Consider the following 27,632-nt stretch of genomic DNA (forward strand, 5'->3'; position numbering starts at 1 on the left):
GCTTGTTTTCAAGTTGCACAAATTTGCACAAATTTTTTTCTTGTCCCACTGTCTTGTATAATTTGTGTGCACTGAAAGGCATGTTTCTGCACCGTATCTCTAAAGCCATATGTCTAAAGTCTGCTAAATGGAGAGAAGTTTGAGTTTCATTTAACCCATGTCATTGCTGTATTGGGAAAATAAATTGTTTTCTAGTTTTCATTGATGTTTTCACGATCTTCACTCAGAGTAAAATGCCCTTCTTATTTTGTATATCTCTTTTTCAGGTACAATGAACTGATCTTGCATCATCAGATTCGACAGTTCTCTGCTGCTATAGGTTTAAATAGAATGCTTTTAATCACAGGCCTGCTTCAACCAGCAATGACAGGGGAAAATATTTCAAAGGAGTTTGTGATGAGACAGGTAAGTTGTAGATTTTGCATGCTTCTGCGTATGCACACACACGTACACATTTATTTATTGCTCATTGTCCTGAATCCTTGAACATTATAAATTTGTTGCATAAGTATCTTTTTTTTTAATTAATAGTTTTTTATTGGAGGGGGAAAAAAAAAATCACAGTACATCTGACGTATGGCATTACATTTTCCTCCATTTTGTTTTTTATAAATAATAATAATAATAATAATATAAACAAAATAACCCTAACCCACCCTCCCTAAACACCCCTTGGCAGCTTATTTTTTCACAATCCAAATATATCACAAAATCAAATGCACTTTTTAACAATAATAAAGTAACAAAACAGAATAAAGGCGGATCCCCACTTACTGTCAAGTGCCCTCAGTCAATAGGTAGTTCCTTTAGACCCTCAAAGTATGATAAAAAGGGTTCCCATTTCAAATAAAACTTTTTCACAGACCCCCTCAATGTGAATTTAATCTTTTCTAGCCTTAAAAAACCCATAAGTATCTTAATGCAAGAATTATGTCATTTGATCTTTAAAGTTGCTGCCACAAAATGAATAATCATGACTAAAGATGATTTCTATATAAGCACGACGTGTGATGACAGCAGAAGCACAGAGTAAAATGTGAAGGTGGGGGTATAAAGGTGAATCGAGTATTCATGTTGAGAATTGATCTCATGATGAATCTTAGAGTCTTCCAATATAAATCTGGCATGTCTGTACTCTGGTAGGTTTGTGGGAACTAAGGAGTATAGTAATATCAATATAAGCTGTGCTGGGATTTTGTTTTTCTTCTATTTCTTAGGGAATAATTACTGTCTCAGGGAAAAATCTGTTCCAAAAATTGATTTTTAGTCAAATTATTATTCATGCATCGGATTCCACAGGAAGTGAATCTCATGTTACATGCAAAGCACTGACTTTATTGTAATGATTCCTTTTAATTTACCTCATAAATTGTAGCCTTATATGTAGGGCTAGTTGATCTTAAACGAGAGAACTAAAGTGAGTTTTTCTTCATAAATATATAACTAATGTGATTACTAAATTTTCCACCAACCCATTTCCCTTTAAATAATGATTTTCTCTTTCCGTTGGTGTATATAATTTTAAACGCAAATTACATTAGCTTTGAAAACGCTGCAAAATGCTGAACAAGCAACAACCAAACTAATGCAAAACAATTACAGATCTGACTGAGCTCTCATATACATTAACACAGGGTCTCGTTGCCTTTATTTCTTGAAATACAACATTTATTCTGTAATAATCCAATATTTATTATTGAGTTACTGAATATACATATTTCAAAGTAATTTCAGTACATTCACCGTTGTAAATAAAAGAGGAGTTAATTTACTGATGAAGAGAAAGTTAGCAATATATCAAAGGTAAATTTGATCAAAATGCATTATAAAAGAGATGACATCGACAAGATAAATTGAGGGGAGAAAATTTGGGAACCTAAATTGGGAAGTTAATGAAGACTGATCGAGAATGTTATGCATGAGACTTGTTTTAGTGCAAGATACACACAAAATTGATGTTGGGGCCTCATTATGCCAGTCATTGAAGTTTGTTGCATTAGTGTACAATCCCAGTGCCAGTATCACATCTCCCTGCTGTATCTGTTTACACCAATGTAAAACTGGCCGACAGAATTACAGCAGTGCCAATCAGTGTGTAACTCAACATAGCTAAGTCGCGGAGCTGGCCGAGTCCAGAGCGGGTGGAGCGGTGGTGGACGCTGCTGCGGCCCAACCTCCGGAGTTTCGGAGGCTGCAACTGCGGGTTTGGCGGACGGCGGCACCGGGAGCCTGCGGGTCCCTGGGGGGAGACCGCTTTTCAGGGCTCCCGCAACGGCGACTTCTCCCGCCCGAGTTGCGGGGTTGAAGAGCTCCTGGAGCGGGGCCTACATCACCGCCCCGCGCGGCTTGGAATGGCCGCGGGACTTTTCGAGCGCACGCCGGGGGCTCTAACATCAAGAACCCGGTGTGCGACCTTGCATCACCCGGCGTGGCTTTAATGGCCGCGGGACAATCGCCATCGCCAGCCGGGGGCTTTGACTTTGACTCTGACATGGGGGGGAGAGTGCAGTGGAGAGATAAGTTTTTTTGGCCTTCCATCACAGCAATGTGATGGATGTTTATGTAAATTATGTTGTGTCTTGGGTCTAGTTGTTTGTAATGTATGGCTGCAGAAACGACATTTCGTTTGGACCTCAAGGGGTCCAAATGACAATAAATGGTATTGTATTGTAAAAGAAGATTACAATATTCCTGGCTGAATGATCTGAAGAGGATAAGGTCCCACACTGAAGGGTTTGCATTCTAAACTTATGACGTTCCTCCTACTGAGCAATGAGAGAACCCTCTATGAACACACTATGAGGAAGGACATCATTGTTTATATCAGGCACGTGCCGTCAGGGTAGGCACTGCCTACCCTGACTAAAATTATAACATGGTAATTACTAAATATAAATAGTAAAGGCATGGGAGAATTATGCCCATCTAAGAGATCGATCTCTTAGGTAGGCATAATTCTCCGTGCCTTTCATCCGCAGCACTTGTAACCCTTGAAGGTCTGTGCAGCCCACGTGCCGTCAATTTCAAGCTCTGCTCTATAATCTTTGATTTAAAGTGGGGCTGAAGGCAGCTGAAACTCTGCCTGCAGCAGCCTACTGCGCATGCGCAGCGCTAGTTTCTTGGCGGGGTTTTCAAATATGGATTGGCATTATTTTAAGTGTATCTTAGGAAACAGGGAGAGAAGTATGGAGCTTGTGTACCAATGATGTGGTAAGTACATTTCTTGGTGATGTTTTCAAATACCGTATAGGGTGATTTCGGGGTGACCGCGAGGCACAGTTATCTTACTTTAGAGTCCAAAAGATAAAGAAAAACGAAGGTAAAGACAAGAGGGAGCTGAAGGGGCAACAACAGCCGAAGTGGTTAGCAAACATTGGCCGTGGAGATATAAAGATAGAAAATATCGGGATTTATCGCGTTTGCTCACTGCATTTCATCAAAAGTAAGGCATTATGTTTTATCTTTATTAATTTGTTATATAAAAAATTTTTAAAGTGAAAAATCCATCATTAAAATTGCAAAATCTTCCATGGTTCTCAGGTGGGTGCAAAAAGAAAATGCTTCTGAAGCTACATTTACCATTTAAATAATCGTAAACCATAAATGCGTTTTGAAATGAATTTTACTCAGATGCAAGCTAAGGAATGGGATAATTGTCAGCTGTTAATTGGATAATAATAATAAAATGTCCTGATTTTGTCCAATTAACAGCTGACAATTATCCCCTTCAGCTCCCTCTTGTCTTTACCTTCGTTTTTCTTTATCTTCTGGACTCTAAAGTAAGATAACTGTGCCTCGCGGTCACCCCGACTGGCACAGTTATTTACAGCTCAAAAACGGGCCGTATTCGCGGTTTTTAACGGGTTTGAAAGTTCGCGTTTCCAACATCAATAACATGTACCGGAAGTGATGTTTGTACCCCAGTTACATTTTGCGTCCATGTGGGTGAGGATCTATGACCCAGTGACCTTTCATGAAATCACCCTATTTCCCGGGGTGTGGGGGTGGGGGGAGAGAAGCAGCTCGGCCCGGCGGCTGTGAGCGGCCGCCACTTCAGCGCCTTCTGCCGGCCCCCGCTCACCTCTGGCAGCTCTCCGTCTAAACACCTCTGTCCTGCCGCTCGCTGGCCTCAGTCATGTCAGCCGCTTCCCGCAAATCCTTAAACTCTGACAGCCCGATTGAGGTTACTCGGCTGTGGGAATTTAAGGATTCGCGGGAAGCGGCTGACATGAGCAAGCGGCAGGTGAGAGGTGTTCAGACGGAGAGCACTGCCAGAGGTGAGCGGGCCGGCAGAAGGCGTTGACGTGGCGGCCGGTTCTGCTGTCGAGTTGGATGATCAGCCATGATCATATTGAATGGCGGTGCAGGCTCGAAGGGCCGAATGACCTACTCCTGCACCTTTTTTCTATGTTTCTATCACACCCCCCCACCCATTCAGTAATTCAGAATAAAGGAGACTAGGAAGCCTTGGGCAAATTGAATTGTTACTGTTTTTATTTTTTATTTTTACGGAGAGAACATTTAAAAATAAATTGGATAGGCATATGGATGAGAAGGGAATGGAGGGTTATGGTATGAGTGCAGGCAGGTGGGACTAAGGGAAAAATGTTGTTCGGCACGGACTTGTAGGGCCGAGATGGCCTGTTTCCGTGCTGTAATTGTTATATGGTTATATGGTTAATCTACTGACTGCCTACCCTGAGTAATTACTCACGGCACGTGCCTGGTTTATATTATTGTTCTATTTAAAGCCTCAGAAACGCAATGCCTCCTGACCAGCATGATCAATCCTCAACACCAACGATCAATCACTTAGCACAAATGGCTTGAGAAAGAATAGTAAGATTAAATGAGAACTTACCAGTTTGAAGTTTGATCTTTATTTTATGAGGAGTTACGGTGAGGGATTACGCGAAGAAGCCCCGCCAGTTCGCATGCGCATCAATCTTCAAAACAGCGGTGTAAAATCACAGATAACAATAATTGAAGTGACATAGTAAGATTAGAGAAGACTAGAACTACCAGATGACCTTTATGAAGGTTGGGAGCGGAGGGCACGTAATCCCTCATCGTAACTCCTCATAAAATAAAGATCAAACTTCAAACTGGTAAATTCTCGTTTAATCTTACAATTTTACTTCGGAGTCACATAGAATCATAGAATCATAGAAAGTAGGTGCGAGAGTAGACCATCAGGTCCGTCGAGCCCGCACCGCCATTCACTCATGGCTGAACACTAAACAGACACACTTACCCACAAACAGTAGACACAAGACACAGAACACAAGACACTACCCTCTCTTCTATACCGCTATCACCCCTCTCCACCCCAAGAACCGCGTGATCTCCTGGGGGAGGCAAAAAACCGGATAAAAACCCAGGTCCAATTCGTGAAAAAAATCCGGGAAATTCCTCTCCGACCCCAATCCAGGCGATCGACACTTGTCCAGGAGATCACTCAGGTCTACTATACTAACCATACCTAGGTCCATATCCCTGCCCTCTCCCCGTAGCCCCTTATCCCCTTGGCAGCTAAAAAACCATCTATTTTTGACTTAAATAAATTTAACGTTTCTGCTTCCACTGCTCCCTGGGGCAGTGAATTCCACAAACTAACCACCCTCTGGGTGAAGAAGTTCTTCCTCATCTCAGTTTTAAAAGAGCCCCCCCTCACTCTGCAACTATGTCCCCTAGTTCTAGCCTCCCCGATCATTGGGAACATCCTCGGTGCATCCACCCGATCAAGGCCCCTCACGATCTTATACGTTTCAATGAGATCGCCTCTCATTCTTCTAAACTCCAAAGAGTAGAGTCCCAGCTTACTTAACCTTTCCTCATATGTCAATCCCCTCATTGCAGGAATTAATCTTGTAAACCTTCGCTGCACTGCCTCCAGGGCTAGTACATCCTTTCTTAAGTATGGACCCCAGAACTGTACACAGTATTCCAAATGTGGTCTCACTAATACCGTGTACAGCTGCAGCAAGACCTCCGTGTTTTTATACTCAATCCCCCTAGCAATAAAGGCCAAAACTCCATTGGCCTTCCTGATTGCTTGCTGCACCTGCATACTGACTTTTAGTGATTCATGTACTAATACCCCTAGATCCCTTTGCGTTGCATTACAACGCAGCTCCTCCTCATTTAGAAAATAACTTGCCCTATCATTTTTTTCCCCAAAGTGAATGACTTCACATTTATTAGTATTAAATTTCATCTGCCAAGTTGTTGCCCACTCACCTAGCTTATCTATATCCTTTTGCAGACTCTTCCTATCCTCCTCATCCCCTACTTTCCCTCCCATTTTCGTATCGTCCGCAAATTTTGATATATTACACTTGGTTCCCTCCTCCAAATCATTTATATAAATTGTGAACAACTGTGGTCCCAGCACCGACCCTTGCGGAACCCCGCTAGTTACCGGTTGCCATCCCGAGTATGAACCATTTATCCCCACTCTCTGCTTCCTATTCGTTAGCCAATCCTCTACCCATGCTAATATATTACCCCCAATCCCACAATTTTTTATTTTTAGCAATAGTCTCTTATGTGGCACCTTGTCAAAAGCCTTTTGGAAGTCCAAGTATACCACATCCACCGGTTCCCCTTTATCCACTCGGCTTGTTACTTCCTCAAAGAATTCGAGCAGATTCGTTAAACACGACTTCCCCTTCACAAAACCATGCTGGTTCTGTCTGATGAATTCATGTTTATCCAAGTGGCCCGTTAGTGATTCTTTAATAATTGTCTCCAACATTTTACCCACCACCGATGTTAGACTAACCGGTCTATAGTTACCCGCCTTCTGTTTACTTCCTTTTTTAAATATAGGTGTTACATTGGCCATTTTCCAATCCACTGGGACCGTTCCTGCCTCCAGGGAGTTTTGGAAAATTATCACCAATGCATCCACAATCCCCACTGCTATCTCCCTCAAGACCCTTGGATGTAATCCATCAGGTCCAGGGGATTTATCCTCCTTCAGTCCCATTAATTTCCCTAATACCACCTCCTTGGTGATCTTAATAGTATTTAGCTCCTCCATTCCTACCGCCTCCTGTTTATCCAGCGTTGGAATATTTTTTGTGTCTTCTATGGTGAAGACTGATACAAAATACTCGTTTAATGCCTTTGCCATTTCCATGTTCCCCACCAACAACTCCCCAGTCTCACCCTCCAATGGACCAACGTTCACCTTAACCACCCTTTTTCTTCTTATATAGCTATAAAAACTCTTACTATTAGTTTTTATGTTGTTCGCTAAATCCCTTTCATAGCCTATTTTCCCCGTCTTAATTCACCCCTCTCCCCATCTCCTCCCTCTCTCCCTTGCCCTCCTCCTCCCTCCCCCTCTCTCCCCTTCCACCCCTCCCCCACCCATCTCTTCCCCCTCCCCTTCCTTCCCCCTATCCCTCTCCCCCTTCCCCATCTCTCCACCCCTCCCCCACCACTCTCACATCCCCTCCCCCAGCTCTCCCACACTCTCCCCTCCCCGCTCTCCTCCCCCTCCCCATCCCCCACTCTCCCTTCCCCCCCTCTCCCCTCACACCTCTCCTCACCCCTCACTCCATCCCCTCTCCTCACCTCTCTCCCCATCTCCTCCTGCTCCTCCCTCCCCTCTCCCATCCGCTCCTCCTTCCTCCTCCCTCTCTTCCCCTCCTCTTTCCTCCCTCCCCCTCTTCCTCCTTCCCCCCTCTCTCTGCCCCTCCCCCTCCCCGCTCCCCTCCCCCTCCCCACCCCCTTTTCTCCCTTTCCCCATCCCCCTCTCCCCCTTCCCCTCCCCACTCTACCCCCCCTTTCCGTCTCCCCCTCTCCTCCTCCCTCCCTCTCCCCTCTCTCCGCCCACACCCATCATCCCTCCTTCTCCCCGCCTCCAACCCCCCTCCCCCCACCAAGCCCCCCTCTCCCCTCCTCCAACCCCCACTCCCCTCTTCCAACCCCCTCTACTCCCCCTCCTCTCTCCCCTTCCTCTCTCCTCCACTCTTCGCACCTCCTCTCTCCCCTCTACTCTCTTGCCCCCCCCCCTGCAACAGCACGTTGAGGGAACAGGACCCAGCGGTCTCCCCTCTCCCCACCTCGTCTCCCCTCTACCCCCGTGTGTGGGGGTGGTTAGTGTGCGTGTGAAGCCGCAGCACCTCCTCCCACTGCGCGTTGGGGGGGGGGGGGGGGGAACAGACCCAGCGGGTCTGCACTTGGTCTAGTTATCTTTAAAAGCTCAGATATTCTACATTTCTAAAATTTTCTTTCAAATTTAGTTTGGTTTTTTGGACAAATGAAGAGAAAACATTGCCCTCTAGTGGTATTTCAAAATATGTAATTTAGCGTCACTGGTTTGTATCGTTTGCAACTGGAAATTGTAATTTCAAGGTATTGATATTTTACTCAGATATTCTCGGAAGTGCCAAAGCGCAATGTTTATTAAGCTCTCAAATGTGTGCCAGGGTTTAGAAAAATATTGTGACTTTCATTTAGGAAAGTAAAGGACCATTTGGTTCACTTTGTCATTAGACTGAAACTTTTGAAAAATGCTTTGGATGGTGAGGCTGTTTGCAGGGACAAGTGGGAGGCTTTTAAATGTGATGTAGTGAGAGTTCAGGGCCAGCTTGTCCAGCTTAGCATTAAGGACTTGGCCAGCAGGAGCAGAGAACCTTGAAGAGATATTGAGGCTCTGGTCAAGCCAAAAAAGGAGAAATATGTCTGGTATAGGTAGCTGGGACCATTTGGCCTTTCGCGCCAGCACCGCCATTCAATGTGATCATGGCTGATCATCCACAATTAGTACCCGGTTCCTGCCTTCTCCCCATATCCCTTAATGTCATGTGCACCTAGGTACAGTGAAAAACTTTTGTTGCGTGCTAACCAGTCATCGGTAACAATTCCCGGGATGGTGGGACTGTCATATGCTGAGAGAATGGAGCAGCTGGACGTATACTGTGGAATTTAGAAGGTTTAGAGGGGTGTAGAAGGGATTGGAGGGATCTGGAGGGGGGAGGGGTTTGGCGGGGTTTAGAGGGCCTTATGGGGGTTTCGAAGGGGCTTACAGGGGTTTACAGGGGGTTGGAGAGGTATAGAGGAGTTTGGAGGGGTTTGGAGGTGTTTAAAGGGGTTTAGAGAGGTTTGGATGGGTTTAGAGGGTTTTGCAGGGGATTAGAGGGGATTATATGGGTTTAGAGTGGTTTGCAGAGGTTTAGAGGGGTTTACATGGGTTTAGAACGATTTACAGGGGCATAGAGGGTTTTAGATGAGTTTACGGGGGTTTATGGGCGTTTACAAGGGCTTAGAGGGGTTTACAGGGGATTAGAGGGGTGTAGAAGGGTTGACATGGGTTTAGAGGGGATTAGAGTGCTTTAGAGGGATTTACTGTGGTTTAGAGGGGATTACAGGTGTTTAGAGTGGTTTAGAGGGTGGAGGGGTTGAGACGTTTACAAGGGTTTAGAGGGATTTACATGGTTTTAGACGGTTTACGGGGTTCTAGAAGATTTTAGAGAGGTTTACGTGGGTTTAGAGGGGTTTACAGGGGTATAGAGGGTTTTACATGGGGGTTAAAGGGGTTGGGAGGGCATTATAGGGGTTTAGATATGTTTACATGGGTTTAGAGGGGCTTACAGGTGTTCAGAGGGGTTTATAGGTGTTTAGACATATTTAGAGGTGATTAGAGGGGTTTAGATGGGTTCAGACAGTTTACAGGGGTTTACAGGTATTTAGAGAGGTTTACAAGGGGGTTTAGATGGTTTTATAGAGGGGTTTACGGGGGTTACTGGGGTTTACAGGGGTTCAGAGGGGTTTGGAGGTGTCTGGAGAGGTTTAAAGTGGTTTGGAGGGGTTTAAATGGGATTAGAGCCGTTTGGAGGGGTTTAGAGGGGATTAGAGGGGTTTACAGGAGTTTAGTGGGCTTAACAGAGGTTTAGAGGGATTTACAGAGTTTTAGACGGGTTTAGAGGGGTTTGGCGGAGTTTAGAGGGATTTAGAGGAGTTTGGAGGGGTTTAGAGGGGGTCGGCGGGGTTTGGAGGGGTTTAAAAGGGCTTAGAGAGGTCTGAATGGGTTTAGAGGCTTCAGAGGGCTTTAGAGGGGTTTTGCAGGGGTTACAGTAGTTTACAGGTGTTTAGATGGGTTTGGATGATTTTGGAGTGGTTTAGATGGTTTTACAGGGGTTTAGAGTGGTTTGGAGGGGTTTAGAGATGTGTCAAGAGGTTTACAGGGGGTTGTCAGTGGTTTAGAGGGGCTTACAGTGGTTTAGAGGAGTTTACAGGTGTTTAGAGAGGTTTACATGTGGTTTACAGGTGGGGTTTAGATGGGTTTAGATGGCTTTATAGGGGTTTAGAGGGTTTTAGATGGGTTTAGAGGTGTTTACGGGAGCTTAGAGAGGTTTACAGGGGTGTAGAGGGGTTTACATGGGTATAGAGGGGATTAGAGGGGTTTACTGTGGTTTAGAAGGGATTAAAGGTGTTTAGAGTGGTTTAGAGGGTAGAGGGATTTACAGGGTTTTAGAGGAGTTTACATGGTTTTAGAGGCGGTTACAGCTGTTTAAAGAGGTTTAGAGGGTTTTACAGGGGGTTAGAGGGTTTTGGAAGGTTTTAGAGAGGTTTACATGGGTTTAGAGGGGTTTACAGAGGTTTAGAGGGATTTACAGGGGTTTAGAGTGGTTTGGAGGGGTTTAGAGATGTTTCGAGAGGTTTGGAGGGGGTTGGCGGGGCTTAGAGAGGTTTGGATGGGTTTAGAGGCTTCAGAGGGCTTTAGAAGGGTTTTGCAAGGGTTACAGGAGTTTACAGGTGTTTAGATGGGTTTGGACGGGTTTAGAGTGGTTTAGATGGCTTTACAGGGGTTTAGAGTGGTTTGGAGGGTTTTAGAGATGTTTCGAGAGATATACAGGGATTGTCAGTTGTGTGATGTACCGGTGCAATCACGATGCCAGAGACAAAGTCGTGGAAAAAGAAATTTGTTTATTTACGAGTCTGCAGAGCCGGGTGCCTCTCCAAACCGAGACACACCGAGACAAAGAGAATCCCCTCTTTTCTACCTCACATTTTGCTGATGGTCCTCCCCTTCTGGCTCTTTCCAATTAGAGCACTGAGGTGCACAATCTTCCTGTGACGACCATGTACCTCCCAGATCATACATCGCATGTGCATGGTAATTAGCAGTTTCACGATCAGGGGCGTATATGTAATATTCATTCATTTCATTAAGCAAGCGCAGTAGCTATTTACACGACTCATTTAACCCTTTCCTGTCACGTAGGCAGCTTCTTGCAGTTGCAGATGGTATTAACATTGAATTCTCCCAATTTTGCTAGCCCTTGCTGTCTCCTCCCATTCCTTAACCCTCTAGCTGTCTCCTCCCACCCTCCCATCCGCCCGCCCTCGGGCTCCTCCTCCTCCCCTTTTCCTTCCTTCTCCCCCTTACCCCCCATCAGTCTGAAGAAGGGTTTCGGCCCGAAACGTCGCCTATTTCCTTCGCTCCATAGATGCTGCTGCACCCGCTGAGTTTCTCTAGCAATTTTCTGTACCTTCTTGCAGTTGCATCTGTTTTGTATCACTCAGCTCTCTGTTTGAGTACAATGTTATCAGTGCCTTAACAAGAGCGGTGGTGATTTAATCATCCTGTCCCTCATACAGTGGTTTAGAGGTGTTTACAGTGGTTTAGATGAGTTTACAGTTGTTTAGATGGGTTTAGAAGGTTTACATGGGGCTTACAGGTGTTTAGATGGGTTTAGAGGGTTTACATGGGGCTTACAGGGGTTTACAGGTGTTTAGAGAGTGGTTTACAGGGGTTTATAGGAATTTAGAGAGCTTAACAGAGGTTTACTGTGGTTTAGAGGGGTCTGGAGGGGGTTGGAGTGGTTTAGAGGGTTTTGGAGGGGTTTCGAGGGGTTTAAATTGGTTTAGGCGTTTGTCGTTGTATACTGGGGTTTAGAGGGGTTTAGAAGTGTTTTGATAGACTTACAGGTGGTTACAGGTGTTTTACAGATGTTTAGAGGGGTTTACAGGGGATTAGAGGGGTTTACAGGAGTTTAGTGGGCTTAACAGAGGTTTACAGGAGTTTTCTGGAGTAAGAGGGGTTTGGAAGGGGTTGGAGAGGTTTAGAGCGGTTTGGAGGGCTTTGAAGGTGTTTAGAGAGGTTTGGATGGGGTTTATAGGGGGTTTAGATGGGGTTGTCTGTGTTTACTGTGGGTTAGAGGGGTTTAGATGCGTTTTAAGAGGTTTACAAGTGGTTACATGGCTTTAGAGGGGTTTAGATGCGTTTACAGGGGGTTTAGAGGAGTTTAGAGTGATTTAGAGGGGTCCACGTGGGTTTAGAGAGGTTTACAGGGGTTTAGATGGGGTATAGGGGCATTTATAGTGGTTTAGAGGGGTTTACATGTGTTCAGAGGGGTGTAGATGGTTCTAGTATGGTTTAGAGTGCTTTAGAGTGGTTTAGAGGGTAGAGGGCTTGAGATGGGTTTAGAGGGATTTACATGGGGTTTGGAGGTGTCTGGAGAGGTTTAAAGCGGGTTGGAGGTGTTTAGATGGGGTTAGAGCGGTTTAGAGGGGATTAGATGATTTACAGGAGTTTAGTGGGCTTAACTGAGATTTACAAGAGTTTTCTGGGGTTTAGAGGGGTTTGATAGGGTTTGGAGGGGGTTTAGAGATATCTGTTGGCGGTGTTTGGAGGGCTTTGAAGGGGTTTAGGTAGGTTTGGAGGGGTTTATAGGAGGTTTAGAGGTGTTTGTCGGTGTTTACTGTGGTTTAGAGTTTAGAGGTGTTTTTGAGAGGTTTACAGGGGGTTACATGGCTTTAGAGGGGTTTCGAGGGGTTTAGATGCGTTTACAGGGGTTTACAGGGGTTTAAAATGATTTAGAGGGGTCCACACGGGCTTAGGTTTTCAAGGGTTTAGAGGGGGTTAGAGGGGTATAAGGGCATTTACAGTGGTTTAGAGAGGTTTACATGTGTTCAGAGGGGTGTAGATGGTTCTAGAGGGGTTTAGAGTGCTTTAGAGGGTGTTAGAGAGGTTTATAGGGTTTACAAGTGTTTAGAAACATAGAAATTAGGTGCAGGAGTAGGCCATTCGGCCCTTCGAGCCTGCACCACCATTCAATATGATCATGGCTGATCATCCAACTCAGTATCCCGTACCTGCCTTCTCTCCATACCCCCTGATCCCCTTAGCCACAAGGGCCACATCTAACTCCCTCTTAAATATAGCCAATGAACTGGCCTCAACTACCCTCTGTGGCAGAGAGTTCCAGAGATTCACCACTCTCTGTGTGAAAAAAGTTCTTCTCATCTCGGTTTTAAAGGATTTCCCCCTTATCCTTAAGCTGTGACCCCTTGTCCTGGACTTCCCTAACATCGGGAACAATCTTCCTGCATCTAGCCTGTCCAACCCCTTAAGAATTTTGTAAGTTTCTATAAGATCCCCTCTCAATCTCCTAAATTCTAGAGAGTATAAACCAAGTCTATCCAGTCTTTCTTCATAAGACAGTCCTGACATCCCAGGAATCAGTCTGGTGAACCGTCTCTGCACTCCCTCTATGGCAATAATGTCCTTCCTCAGATTTGGAGACCAAAACTGTACGCAATACTCCAGGTGAGGTCTCACCAAGACCCTGTACAACTGCAGTAGAACCTCCCTGCTCCTATACTCAAATCCTTTTGCAATGAAAGCTAACATACCATTCGCTTTCTTTACTGCCTGCTGCACCTGCATGCCTACCTTCAATGACTGGTGTACCATGACACCCAGGTCTCATTGCATCTCCCCCTTTCCCAATCGGGCATCATTTAGATAATAGTCTGCTTTCCCGTTTTTGCCACCAAAATGGATAACCTCACATTTATCCACATTATACTGCATCTGCCAAACATTTGCCCACTCACCCAGCCTATCCAAGTCACCTTGCAGTCTCCTAGCATCCTCCTCACAGCTAACACTGCCCCCCAGCTTAGTGTCATCCGCAAACTTGGAGATATTGCCTTCAATTCCCTCATCCAGATCATTAATATATATTGTAAATAGCTGGGGTCCCAGCACTGAGCCTTGCGGTACCCCACTAGTCACTGCCTGCCATTGTGAAAAGGACCCGTTTACTCCTACTCTTTGCTTCCTGTTTGCCAGCCAGTTCTCTATCCACATCAATACTGAACCCCCAATGCCTTGTGCTTTAAGTTTGTATACTAATCTCTTATGTGGGACCTTGTCGAAAGCCTTCTGGAAGTCCAGATACACCACATCCACTGGTTCTCCCCTATCCACGCTACTAGTTACATCCACGAAAAATTCTATAAGATTCGTCAGACATGATTTACCTTTCGTAAATCCATGCTGACTTTGTCCAATGATTTCACCACTTTCCAAATGTGCTGCTATCCCATCTTTAATAACTGACTCTAGCAGTTTCCCCACTACCGATGTTAGACTAACTGGTCTGTAATTCCCCATTTTCTCTCTCCCTCCCTTCTTAAAAAGTGGGGTTACGTTTGCTACCCGCCAATCCTCAGGAACTACTCCAGAATCTAAAGAGTTTTGAAAGATTATTACTAATGCATCCACTATTTCTGGAGCTACTTCCTTAAGTACTCTGGGATGCAGCCTATCTGGCCCTGGGGATTTATCGGCCTTTAATCCATTCAATTTACCCAACACCACTTCCCGGCTAACCTGGATTTCACTCAATTCCTCCAACTCCTTTGACCCCTGCTATTTCCGGCAAATTATTTATGTCTTCCTTAGTGAAGACGGAACCAAAGTAGTTATTCAATTGGTCCGCTATATCCTTGTTCCCCATGATCAACTCACCTGTTTCTGACTGCAAGGGACCTACATTTGTTTTAACTAATCTCTTTCTTTTCACATATCTATAAAAACTTTTGCAGTCAGTTTTTATGTTCCCTGCCAGTTTTCTTTCATAATCTATTTTCCCTTTCCTAATTAAGCCCTTTGTCCTCTGCTGGTCTTTGAATTTCTCCCAGTCCTCCGGTATGCTGCTTTTTCTGGCTAATTTGTACGCATCATCCTTCGCTTTGATACTATCCCTGATTTCCCTTGTTATCCATGGATGTACTACCTTCCCTGATTTATTCTTTTGCCAAACTGGTATGAACAATTTTTGTAGTTCATCCATGCAGCCTTTAAATGTCTTCCATTGCATATACACCGTCAACCCTCTTAGAATTAATTGCCAGTCAATCTTGGCCAATTCACGTCTCATACCCTCAAAGTTACCTTTCTTTAAGTTCAGAACCATTGTTTCTGAATTAACAATGTCACTCTCCATCCTAATGAAGAACTCAACCATATTATGGTCACTCTTGCCCAAGGGGGCACGTACAACAAGACTGCTAACTAACCCTTCCTCATTACTCAATACCCAGTCTAAAATAGCCTGCTCTCTCGTTGGTTCCTCTACATGTTGATTTAGATAACTATCCCGCATACATTCCAAGAAATCCTCTTCCTCAGCACCCCTGCCAATTTGATTCACCCAATCTATATGTAGATTGAAGTCACCCATTATAACTGTTTTGCCTTTGTCGCACGCATTTCTAATTTCCTGTTTGATACCATCTCCAACTTCACTACTACTGTTAGGTGGCCTGTACACAACACCCACCAGCGTTTTCTGCCCCTTAGTGTTTCGCAGCTCTACCCATACCGATTCCACATCCTCCAAACTAATGCCCTTCCTTTCCATTGCATTAATCCCCTCTCTAATCAGTAACGCTACCCCACCTCCTTTTCCTTTCTGTCTATCCCTCCTGAATATTGAATATCCCTGGATGTTCAGCTCCCAGCCTTGGTCACCCTGGAGCCATGTCTCCGTGATCCCAACTATATCATAGTCATTAATAGCTATCTGCACATTCAACTCATCCACCTTATTACGTATGCTCCTTGCATTGAGACACAAAGCCTTCAGGCTTGTTTTTACAACACTCTTACCCCTTATACAATTATGTTGAAAAGTGGCCCTTTTTGATTTTTGCCCTGGTTTTGTCTGCCTGCCACTTTTACTTTTTACCTTGCTACCCATTTCTTCTACCCTCATTTTACACCCCTCGGTCTCTACGCTCACACATTTAAGAAACCCTTTCCCTTTAACTCCATCCTCCACTATCCCATTCCACACCCCACCCCCCTTATTCAGTTTAAAGCCACCCGTGTAGCAGTGGCAAACTCCTTTAGAGGGGTTACAGGGGTTTAGTGGGGTTTAGAGTGTTTTAGGGAGGTTTACAGGGGGTTTAGATGTGTTTACAGGTGTTGAGAGGGGGTTTAGTGGGGTATAGCGGCGTCTATAGTGGTTTAGAGGGGTTTACATGGGATTATAGGGGTTTAGAGGATTTTAGAGAGATTTACAGGTGTTTAGAGGGGTTTACATGGGTTTAGAGAGGTTGACAGGGGGTTTAGAGGGGTTTAGGGGCGTTTAGGAGCAGTGAAGAAAGCAAATGGTATGTTAGCATTCATAGCAAAAGGATTTGAGTAGAAGAGCAAGGAGGTTCTACTGCAGTTGTGCAGGGTCTTGGTGAGACCACACCTGGAGTATTGCGTACAGTTTTGGTCTCCTAATCTGAGGAAAGACATTCTTGCCATAGAGGGAGTACAGAGAAGGTTCACCAGACTGATTCCTGGGATGGCAGGACTTTTATATGAAGAAAGACTGGATAGACTCGGATTGTACACGCTAGAATTTAGAAGATTGAGGGGATCTTATAGAAACTTACAAAATTCTTAAGGGGTTGGACAGGCTAGATGCAGGAGGATTATTCCCGATGTTGGGGTAGTCCAGAACTAGGGGTCACAGTTTAAGGATACGAGGGAAGTATTTTAGGACCGAGATGAGAAAATCATTTTTTACACAGAGAGTGGTGAATCTGTGGAATTCTCTGCCACAGAAGGTAGTTGAGGCCAGTTCATTGGCTATATTTAAGAGGGAGTTAGATGTGGCCCTCGTGGCTAAAGGGATCAGGGGGTATGGAGAGAAGGCAGGTATGGGATACTGAGTTGGATGATCAGCCATGATCATATCGAATGGCTAGAAGGGCCGAACGGCCTACTCCTGCACCTATTTTCTATGTTTCTACAGTCCTTTAGAGGGTTTTAGAGAGATTTACATGTGTTTAGAGGGGTTTACATGGGTTGAGAGTGGTTTGCCGTGGTTTAGAGGGGTTTACAGGGGTTTATAAGGATTTACAGGGGCATAGAGAGAAGATAGAGAGAGTACAGAGGAGATTTACTAGAATGTTGCCTCGGTTTCAGCAACTAAGTTACAGAGAAAGGTTGAACAAGTTATGTCTTTATTCTTTGGAGCGCAGAAGGTTAAGGGGGGACTTGATAGAGGTCTTTAAAATGATGAGAGGGATAGACAGAGTTGACGTGGATAAGCTTTTCCCATTGAGAGTAGGGAAGATTCAAACAAGAGGACACGACTTCAGAATCAAGGGGCAGAAGTTTAGGGGTAACATGAGGGGGAACTTCTTTAATCAGAGAGTGATAGCTGTGTGGAATGAGCTTCCAGCGGAAGTGGTGGAGGCAGGTTTGATTTTATCATTTAAAATTAAATTGGATAGGTATATGGACGGGAAAGGAATGGAGGGTTATGGTCTGAGTGCAGGTAGATGGGACTAGGGGAGAATAAGTGTTCGGCACGGACTAGAAGGGCCGAGATGGCCTGTTTCCGTGCTGTAATTGTTATATGGTTATAGAGGGGTTTATAGGGGGTTAGAAGGCTGTAGAGGAGTTTACATGGGTTTAGAGGGGATTAGAGTGGTTTACTGTGGTTTAGAGGGGATTAAAGGTGTTTAGAGTGGTTTAGAGGGTAGAGGGGTTGAGAGAGGTTTACAAGGGTTTAGAGGGTAGAGGGGTTGAGAGAGGTTTACAAGGGTTTAGAGGGATTTACAGGGATTTAGAGGGATTTACAGGGTTTTAGACGTGTTTAGAGGGGTTTACAGGGTTTTACATGGGGTTTACAGGGGTTTAGATGGGTTTATGTGGGTTGGGAGGGTTTTATAGGGGTTTAGAGGGGTTGTGAGGTGTTTAGAGCGGTTTACAGGGGTTTAGAAACATAGAAAATAGGTGCAGGAGGAGGCCATTCGGCCCTTCGAGCCAGCACCGCCATTCATTGTGATCATGGCTGATCGTTTAGAGGGGATTAGAGGGGTTTAGAGAAGTTTAGAGGGGCTCACAGGTGTTTAGAGGTGATTAAAGGGGTTTACAGGGGGTTTAGAGTGGTTTATAAAGGGGCTTGGAGGGGCCTGGAGTGGGTTTAGAGGGGCTTCGAGGGGTTTGGATGTGTTAGCAGCAGTTTAGAGGGGTTTTGAGGTGTTTATACGGGTTTAGAGCGCTTTGGAGGTGTTTGGAGGGGTTTTCGGGTGGTTTGAAGGGGTTTAGACGGGGTTAAAGGGGGTTACAAGGGTTTACTGGTGTTTAGATGGGTTTAGAGATGTTTACGGGGGTTTAGAGAGGTTTCGAGAGGATTACAGGGGTTTACAGATGTTTAGAGGGGTTTAGAGAGTTTTAGAGGGGTTTAGAGAGTTTTAGGGGGGTTGACAGGGGTTTACAAGGGCTTATAGGTGTTTAACCATATAACAATTACAGGTTAGAGTGCTTTAGAAGTGTTAAGAGGGGTTCAGATGGGTTTGGAGTGGTTTACATGGATTTAGAGGTGTTTTGAGGAGTTTAGAAAGGTTTACAGGCCTTTAATGGGGGTTGGAGTGGTTTAAGAGAGATTTGGAGGGGTTTAGAGGGGTTTGGAAGGATTTAGATGGGTTTGGAGGTGTTTAGAAGGGCTTGGAGGTGTTTACAGGGGTTTGGAGAGGTTTGGATGGGTTTAGAGGGGTTTAGCGGGGTTTGGATGTAAACCTCTTTACTGAAATCCTCTTGTTATGAAGGCCAACATTCCATTAGCTTTCTTCACTGCCTACTGTACCTGTAAGCCAACCTTCAGTACAAGGACACCCAGGTGTTGCTGCACCTCCCCCTTACCTAACCTAACCCCATTGAGATAATAATCTGCCCCCTTGTTTTTGCCGCCAAAGTGGATAACCTCACATTTATCTATTATACTGCATCTGCCACGCATCTGCCCACTCACTCAACCTGTCCAGGTCACCCTGCAACCTCCTAACATCCTCTTCACAGTTCACACTGCTACCCAGCTTTGTGTCATCCGCAAACTTGCTAGTGTTGCTCCTAATTCCCTCTTCCAAATCATTAATATATATGGTAAGCAGTTGCGGCCCCAACACCGAGCCTTGCGGCACTCCACTCGCCACAGCCTGTTCACTCGCTCACCCCTACTCTTTGCTGCCAACCAATTTTCTATCCACCCTACTCCCTAAAACACTCTAAACCCCACTAAACCCCTCTAAACCTCTAAACTCTTGTAAACCCTTCTAAACCCCTCAGAAGCACTCTAAACCCCTCTTGAACCATCTAAACCCCTCTGAACACATGTAAACACCTCTAAACCACTGTAAACGCCCATACACCACTCTAACCCCCTCTAAACCCTTCCAAACCCCTGCAAGCCCCTCTAACATCCTCTAAATGCCTCTAAACACCTCCAAACAGCTCTAAACCCCTCCACACATCCAAACCCATCTAAACCGTTACAAACACCTCTAAACTCCTCACAACCCCCTCCAAACCCCCTGTAAACTCCCTATAAAACCCATCTAAATCCATGTAAACCCTACACAAACCTCTCTAAAGACCTGTAAACCCCTGTAAACTCATCTAAACCACAGTAAACCCGTCCAAACCCCTCTAAACCGCTCTGAACCCCAGACAACCCCTGTAAACATCTCTAAACCCCTCCAAACCCCTGTAAACACTTGTAAACACATGTAAACTCATCTAAACACCTGTAAACCCATCTAAACCTCTCCAAACACCTGTAAACCCTCTAAATCCATCTAAACACCTGTACTCCTCTAAACCACTGTAAATCCCTCTAATCACCTCTAAACCCCTCTGAACACCTGTAAGTCCCTCTAAACCCATGTAAACATCTCTAAACCCCTGTAATCTCCTCTAAACATCTCACAAACCCTGTACGCCCCTATAAAGCTCTCCCAACCCCTCTAAACCCCATGATAAACTCTCTAAACCCATGTAAACCTCTCTAAAACCCTCTAAACTCCTGTAAACCCATCTAAAACCCTGTAAATCCCTCTAAACCCCTGTAAATCCCTCTAAACCCTTGTAAACCTCTCAACCCCTCTACCCTCTAAACCACTCTAAACACCTGTAATTCCCTCTAAACCACAGTAAACCCATCTAAACCACTCTAATCCCATGTAAACCCCTCTAGACCCCTTTACGCCCCTGTAAACACATCTAAACCCCTCCAAACCCATCTAAAACCCTCTAAACCCATCTATGCCCCTGTAAATCCTTCTAAACCCCTGCAACCCCCTCTAAACCTCTGCAAACCCCTCTAAACCCCTCTAAACCCAGGTAAATCTCTCTAAACCACTGTAAATGCCCCTAAACCCCTCTAAACACATGTAAACCCCTGTCAACCTCTCTAATCCCCTGTAAACCGCTCTAAACCCCTCCAGAACCCTTTAAACCTCTCTAAACCCATGTAAATCCCTTTAAACCACTGTAAACACCCCTAAACCCCTCTAAACCACTGTAAACCTCCCTAAAACAGATTTACCAGTTGTGATCCTTTTCTTTGTTGAAAAAAATTAACTTTTGCATTTCCATTTTACATTTCCATTTGAATATCTCTTTTTTGCTGGAAGATTTATTTACTTTCAAGAAACTGATAGAGGTCTATTTTTTACCAAAACATTTCTCATTGAGCATATCCAATGTAGAACATATGCTATTTTGTTGTTTTTTAAGAAGGGACTGCAGATGCTGGAAAATCGAAGGTAGACAAAAATGCTGGAGAAACTCAGCGGGTGAGGCAGCATCTATGGAGCGAAGGAAATAGGAGACGTTTCGGGTTGAGACCTTTCTTCTGAAGATATAGGCGACGTTTCGGGTTGAGACCCTTCTTCTGAAGACCCAAAACGTCGCCAATTTCCGTCGCTCCATAGATGCTGCCTCACCCGCTGAGTTTCTCCAGCATTTTTGTCTATCTTGTGTTTGTTCTTTTTCATAATTCATGTTAAAATTAACATGATTATTACAAACAAACATATGTTCTCTGCCACTGATACTCTTTCCATCTACCACTCTGTTTCCATCAAACTTCATGCTTGCAAAAGTTGATTGGAGTAGGTTATTGGAGTAGGTAATCGTGCGCACGCACGTAGATGCGTCATGCAGGTAGGACAACTGCATATGGGCGCCGCGCCGCATGTTTACGGACGTTGACGCACGGTGACGTAACCATACGTCACCACGTGATACAGCGTGCGTAGCCAATGCGTCCGCGTGCGTAGCCAATGCGTCAGCGTGCGCACGCGATACGTCATGCAGGTGGCGCGCGAGGATTTCGTTACACTACAAAATTCTGGAGCACCGCGCGATACTGCATGCGATTCCATGCCTCACCATGCGCAATGTATGCGTCACCCACTAGCACCCCACGTGTCACGACACGTCGACCTATTTTACATATGAGGCGGAAATGACGGCCAAGTGAGAGGCCCTTTCTTGTCTTTCTCTGCAGTAAAAACTGCAGTAAATGGACTTGGCCACTCAAGTATTGACAATTTTTTATCTTTGAAAATCTCCGTTGTTGCTTTAGCAGTTTGTTTGTAGAAAGTGAGCCAGTACCTTCAGCAGCCATACATGCCCATGCCATAACACCCCCACCACCGTGTTTCACAGATTCGGTGGTATGCTTTGGTTCTTGGGCAGTTCCTTCTCTCCTCCATACTTTGCTCTTGCCATCACTCTGATATAAATTAATCTTAGTCTCATCCACAAGACCTTTTTTTTTCCAGAACTGTGGTTACTCTTTTAAGTACTTCTTGGCAAATTGTAACCCGGCCATCCTATTTTTGCAGCTAACCAGTGGTTTGCATCTTACAGTGTAGCCTCTGTATTTCTGTTCATGAGGTCTCTGCGGATAGTGGTCACTGACAAATCCACACCTGACTCCTGAAGAGTATTTCTAATCTGTAGGACAGGTGTTTGGGGATTTTTGAGAAAATTCTTCTGTCATCAGGTGTGGAGGTCTTCCTTGGCCTGCCAGTCCCTTTGCGAATAGTAAGCTCACCAGTGCTCTCTTTCTTCTTAATGATGTTCCAAACAGTTGATTTTGGTAAGTCTGACTGATGTCTCTAACAGTTTTATTCTTGTTTCTCAGTCTCATAAAGGCTTATTTTACTTTCATTGGCACAACTTTGGTCCTCATGTTGATAACTAGCAATAAATGTTTCCAAAGGTGATGGATAAGACTGGCGGAAAGACTAGGCGCTGAGAGCTCTCTTATACCTGCATTAAGGAGGCAATTAAACACGTGAGCAATTACCTGTGAAGCCATGTGTCCCAATCATTATGGTGCCCTGAAATGGGGGGACTATGTATAAACACTGCTGTAATTTCTACATGGTGAAACCAAAATGTGTAAAAATACCCTTTAATAAAATCTGACAATGTACACTTTAACCATATGTGATTGTTTTCTATTACAAATCTCAAATTGTGGAGTACAGAGGCAAATAAATAAATGATGGGTCTTTGTCCCAAACATTATGGAGGGCACTATATATACTGTAGATAACCACTTTGGTTTCTCAAGGTGCTGTATTCTCTCTCTCGAGCTACTCTCTTTCTAGTAATTATTAAATCCCTTTGGATTCTCCTTCATCTTATCTGCATGTAACAGGTGCTATCCCATGCTTTTTTTTTGCCCTCTTGATTTCCTCCTTACCTCCTCAATCTCCTACACTCCACCAGGGATACATTTGTAGAACAGGGACCAAGGAGTATAGGCATATAGTTCCCTAAAAATGGCACTACCGTTAAACAGGATGGTGAATTGGGCTGTTGACATGCTGGCCTTCATCAGTAAGGGAAATGAGTAAATAATTTGGAATGTTATGTTGCAGTTGTACAAGACATTGGTGAGGCACCACTTGGAGGATTGTAGTCGGTTTTGGCCACCCTTTTGCAGGAAAGATGCCATTAAGCAGGAAAGAAGAAGGGTCTTGACCCAAAACGTCAGTCTGAAGAAGGGTCTCTACCGGAAACGTCATCCATTCCTTTTCTCCAGAGATGCTACCTGTCCCGCTGGGTCACTCCAGTATTTTGTGTCTATCTTCAGTTTAAACCAGCATCTGCAGTTTCTTCTTGCACAAGAATGCAGTGAAGATTTATGAAGAAGTTGCCAGGACTCGAGGGACCTGAGTTTTCGGGAGAGTTTGGGCAGGCTAGGGCTTTATTTCTTGCAGCGCGAGAGACTGAGATATAGAGATATATGGAGATATAACAATCATGATAATAGAGAGGGAGAATGCACAGTGCCTTTTTCCCAGGTCTGGGAATCAAGAACCAGAGGACATAAGTTTAAGATGAGAGGGGAATTATTTAATAAAAGCCTGAGGTGCAACCACAACCAGTAGGTGTTGGGTCTATAGAATGAGCTGCCAGAAGAAGTAGTTGTAACAGGTGCAATAACAACATTTAAAAGTTAAGACACAAAATGCTGCAGTAACTCAGTGGGTTAGGCCCTGGAGAACATGGATATGTTACGTTCAATGTCGGGACCTTTCAGTCGGCTTTCGTCAGATATTTGCCTGAAAATCTGCTTTTCTGACTCTGACGACAGTTTAGTGGTTGGGAGTACACTCTCCAATTGTGCCTTTTTTGCTCATTTGGCAAACCTGATCTTTCCAACATATTCCTTCTCACAATTGTGATTGTATCTGAACAATCATGCCATTTACCCTATTTTATACATCGGAGATGTTTGAGCTATCCTTAACCTGACTTTATCAGACTTTACCTTTTGTCTGTGCACTGTGGATGGCTGGATTGTAATCGTGTATAGTCTTCTTTGACTGAATACCACGCAAACAAAAGCTTTTCATGTGCCTTGGTACACGTGACAATAATAAATAAACTAAAGCAAAGATAGATCCTTATGAGCCATTGAAGGTTTAGTTTAGAGTTACAACACGGAAACAGGCACTTCGGCCCACCGAGCCTGCGCCGACCAGCGAACCCCGCCAATTAACACTATCCTACACACACTAGTGACAATCTTTAAATTTATCAAGCCAATTTTTGGAGTGTGGGGGGAAACCAAAGATCTCTGAGAAAACCCACACGGTCACGGGGAGAACGCACAAACTCTGCACAGACAGCACCCATAGTCAGGATCGAACCCGGGTAAGGCAGCAACTCTACTGCTGTGCCACGGTGAAGGTGATGCATAAGCATGAAAAGTTGTTGCCTATGTGCACTTGTGATTTTTGGATAATTATGCACCATGGTGGTCTCATTGACTGGAAATGTTTGGAAGATTCTTGTGTACGAATCAGCACAACCAAAAGCAGAAAAAGCTGGAAACACTCAGCACACCAGTTCTGTGTAATAATATCCATATTTATTGTTAACTACGTTTTCTCTCTACACAGATAGTGCCTACTTTTCTCGGCAATTCTCAGCCTTCTCCTTTGGTTTTGCTTTTCTACAACAGATGTTACCTGTAACAAATGAAACTTGTCCAAAGAAGGCTCTGGACCAAAAACATTGCCTTTCCATTTCCTTCAGAGGTGTTGCCTAACCGCGCTGGTGTTACTCCAGCATTTTGTGTTTACCAGATCTGAGATTCCTGGAGTTTCTAACCTGTATTTCACAGTAACATTTCCTTTTGTTTTCTCCCTGAATGCAGTGTCCTCATTAAACTATCAACTGGGGAGCTCTGTAATATTGGTGTTGCTTCAAGAACCTGAACTCACCTTTTCAGTGATATTCTGTTTGTCCTATCCATACTCCTCATGAAACTAACTTGATCTTTCGCACTCTCAGTTCTGAAGGAAGAATTGTGGAGTGAAACATTACATCTGTTTCCCTTTCCTCGGATGTTTCACAACCTGCTTTGTGTTTCGACCATTTTTCACATTTATTTCACATTTCCAGTTCCAGTGCTTATTGCTTTTCCAGTATAACAAAAAAATATAGTGACTATTTAGGCTACTAGGGAACTGATTAGTATTTTGAAATGCAGAGAAAATGAGGAAAATCTGAATTTTATGGTAAACCTCATTGACTGTGTGTAGAAAAATAAGTAGAAAACCTTTTTGCAAAGGCATTATATATTTGACGACGTCATTGTGCTTTATGTTTGTACATAAATAACATAACCAGCTTTAAAGATCTCAGTAACCCTCTTAATAACAGTAAAATGAAAACAAACCTGTGATTTCCTTCATAACCGATTAAGCCATTTGTGAACCAAGATACAAAGTAAATGCTAAAACCTCCTGAGGAACAGTGCAGGTGAAAGAGGTTTTTATCAATCTAAACAGATATAACAGGTTGTCAATGCCAATGCATAATTCTGTTGTGCTGAAGCAAAGCAAAGCAAGAATTTCATTGTCCTATCAGGGACACATGACAATAAACTCTCTTGACTCTTGATATTAAACAGGTGAATCTAAGGAGAGCAAAACAGACAAACAGCTTTCTTTAACACGATTTTAATATTGTTTGTGAGGTAAGAAATTGCACATTTTAGCAAGCCTGCACAAAACTGTCAAAGGGGAGGGGCCATAACTATGCTGTGGATTTTCGTGTTAATAACATTTTTCACCAAATGAACACCCTTGACATTACCAATTATGTTTTGGTCTTTAGAAATACTTGCTGAGCAATCCAGCCCACCTTAGTACAGCTGTGGATGAACACTTCTTTATCAATGAGAGCATCTCCCAGGTCAGGTATGTGAATCATTAACCATTAATTTTAAATCTGAAGTAACAAAATCTGATGTGTGTGGTGAGACTTCAATAGAGTGTCATTTAACAATAGTTCCTTTCCATTGATGGGACATACGTTGATGAAAATGTTATTTTTAAGAACAGTGTACTAATATTGTAACAGGGATTTACTAATACGATAGAGTTAGTGTGTCCCTTCAAGGTCACAGGCTTTATTGTCTGTTAACATGCAGTTGCTGAGGTCCGTGAGAGGATATGCTTTTATATTTGTTGTCAGATATGTATAAGTGCTATGCTCCCCCAAGAAAAGAAAGCCCAAGAAGAAATAGCATCTTGCTATTGACAGATGAAACTGTAACATCCAAATTAACAAACTGAACTAATGTACAACTTATAGTTAGTTGAACAATGTACTTCCATGACAGCAGAGCAGTTTGCCACATTGTATTCTGAAATTGTAAAATTAAGTTGTGTTTAACGTAGCCCATATGTGTTGCACAGCACGAGTCACTTGAGATGGCATGGAGAACATCTAATATGCAAAGGATTGCTTCCTGTTTTGTACTTTCCAGACCTGAAATTGGAAATGTGATATGGGACCATTTAGGATACTGGTCTTAGATAATGTTGTTATATAGCACATACCCGGTGATGTTTACAAAGTTATTGTTCTGCCATGACTCATGTTTTAGACTAAGCAAATGAAATATTGATCAGTCTGACAAAGGATCCTGACACAAAATATTGTCTGACCCTTTCCCTCCACATTAGTGTCGGGGATTATGGAGAGAAGGCAGGAGAATGGGGTTAGGAGGGAGAGATAGATCAACCGTGATTGAATGGCGGAGTAGACTTGATGGGCCGAATGGCCTACTTCTCCTATGACATGATCTTTAAACCTCACTGGGCCTCCAGCAGCATAATCTCCCTCATCTCCTACAATCCTCCAACTCAGGCCGCATTTGTTCTTCTCACTCAAACTCTTCCAATGCTTTCCCTCGCAGCTTTTATTTGTATTTGAGCATGTACGCACAAGGCTACAAAAAGGAAATCCTTCCGCTTTGTTTAAGAAGGAACTGCAGATGCTGGGGGAATCACCAGCTCTCACCACGTCTCTTCCATACCCCGTGCGCTCACCATGGTCTCTTCTATACCCTGTGACTCTGCTCTCACTCCCCATCCCTCCACTCGTAACAAGGGCAGAGTCCCCCTTGTCCTCACCTTCCACCCTACCAGCCGTCACATACAACAAATAATCCTCCGACATTTTTGCCACCTCCAACGTGATCCCACCACTTGCCACATCTTCCCATCTCCTCCCCTGTCCGCTTTCCGCAGAGACTGCTCCCTCCGTAACTCCTTGGTCAATTTGTCCCTTACCACCCTTCCCACCCCCTCTCCGGGCACTTTCCCTTGCGACCACAGGAAATGCTACACTTGTCACTTTACCTCTCCCCTTGACTCCATGCAAGGACCCAAGCAGTCTTTCCAGGTGCAGCGGAGGTTCACCTGCACCTCCTCCAACCTCATCAATTGCATCCGCTGCTCTAGATGTCAGCTGCTCAACGTCGGTGCGACCAAGCGTGGGCTTGGCGATCGCTTCGCCGAACACCTCCGCTCGATTCGCAATAACCAACCTGATCTCCCGGTGGCTCAACACTTCAACTCTCCCTCCCATTCCGAATCTGCCCTTTCTGTTCTGGGCCTCTTCCATGGCCAGAGTGAGGACCATCGTAAATTGGAGGAGCAGCACCTCATATTTCTCTTGGGCAGTTTGCACCCCAGCAGTATGAACATTGACTTCT

At 44.3% G+C, this 27,632-nt stretch overlaps 1 protein-coding gene and 1 long non-coding RNA gene across 3 annotated transcripts in view; one reads left to right on the forward strand and one right to left on the reverse strand.

Annotated features, from left to right (window-relative positions):
• LOC116972495 overlaps positions 1 to 27,632 on the forward strand; it is a 140,446-nt gene that overhangs the window by 87,757 nt on the left and 25,057 nt on the right. For both annotated transcript variants that reach the window (XM_033020276.1, XM_033020277.1), the window contains exons 8-9: positions 267 to 405; positions 25,745 to 25,827. In XM_033020276.1, the coding sequence (XP_032876167.1) occupies positions 267 to 405; positions 25,745 to 25,827 (222 nt within the window). The remainder of the gene's footprint in view (positions 1 to 266; positions 406 to 25,744; positions 25,828 to 27,632) is intronic.
• On the reverse strand, positions 10,925 to 26,573 carry LOC116972496. The gene is made up of 3 exons (XR_004411818.1): positions 26,564 to 26,573; positions 20,542 to 20,550; positions 10,925 to 11,007 (listed from the first exon to the last, which is right to left on the reverse strand). It is a non-coding gene; the product is annotated as an uncharacterized LOC116972496 (long non-coding RNA).

The sequence above is a fragment of the Amblyraja radiata genome, chromosome 4 (assembly GCF_010909765.2).
Source record: "Amblyraja radiata isolate CabotCenter1 chromosome 4, sAmbRad1.1.pri, whole genome shotgun sequence".
In the NCBI taxonomy this organism is placed as follows: domain Eukaryota; kingdom Metazoa; phylum Chordata; class Chondrichthyes; order Rajiformes; family Rajidae; genus Amblyraja; species Amblyraja radiata.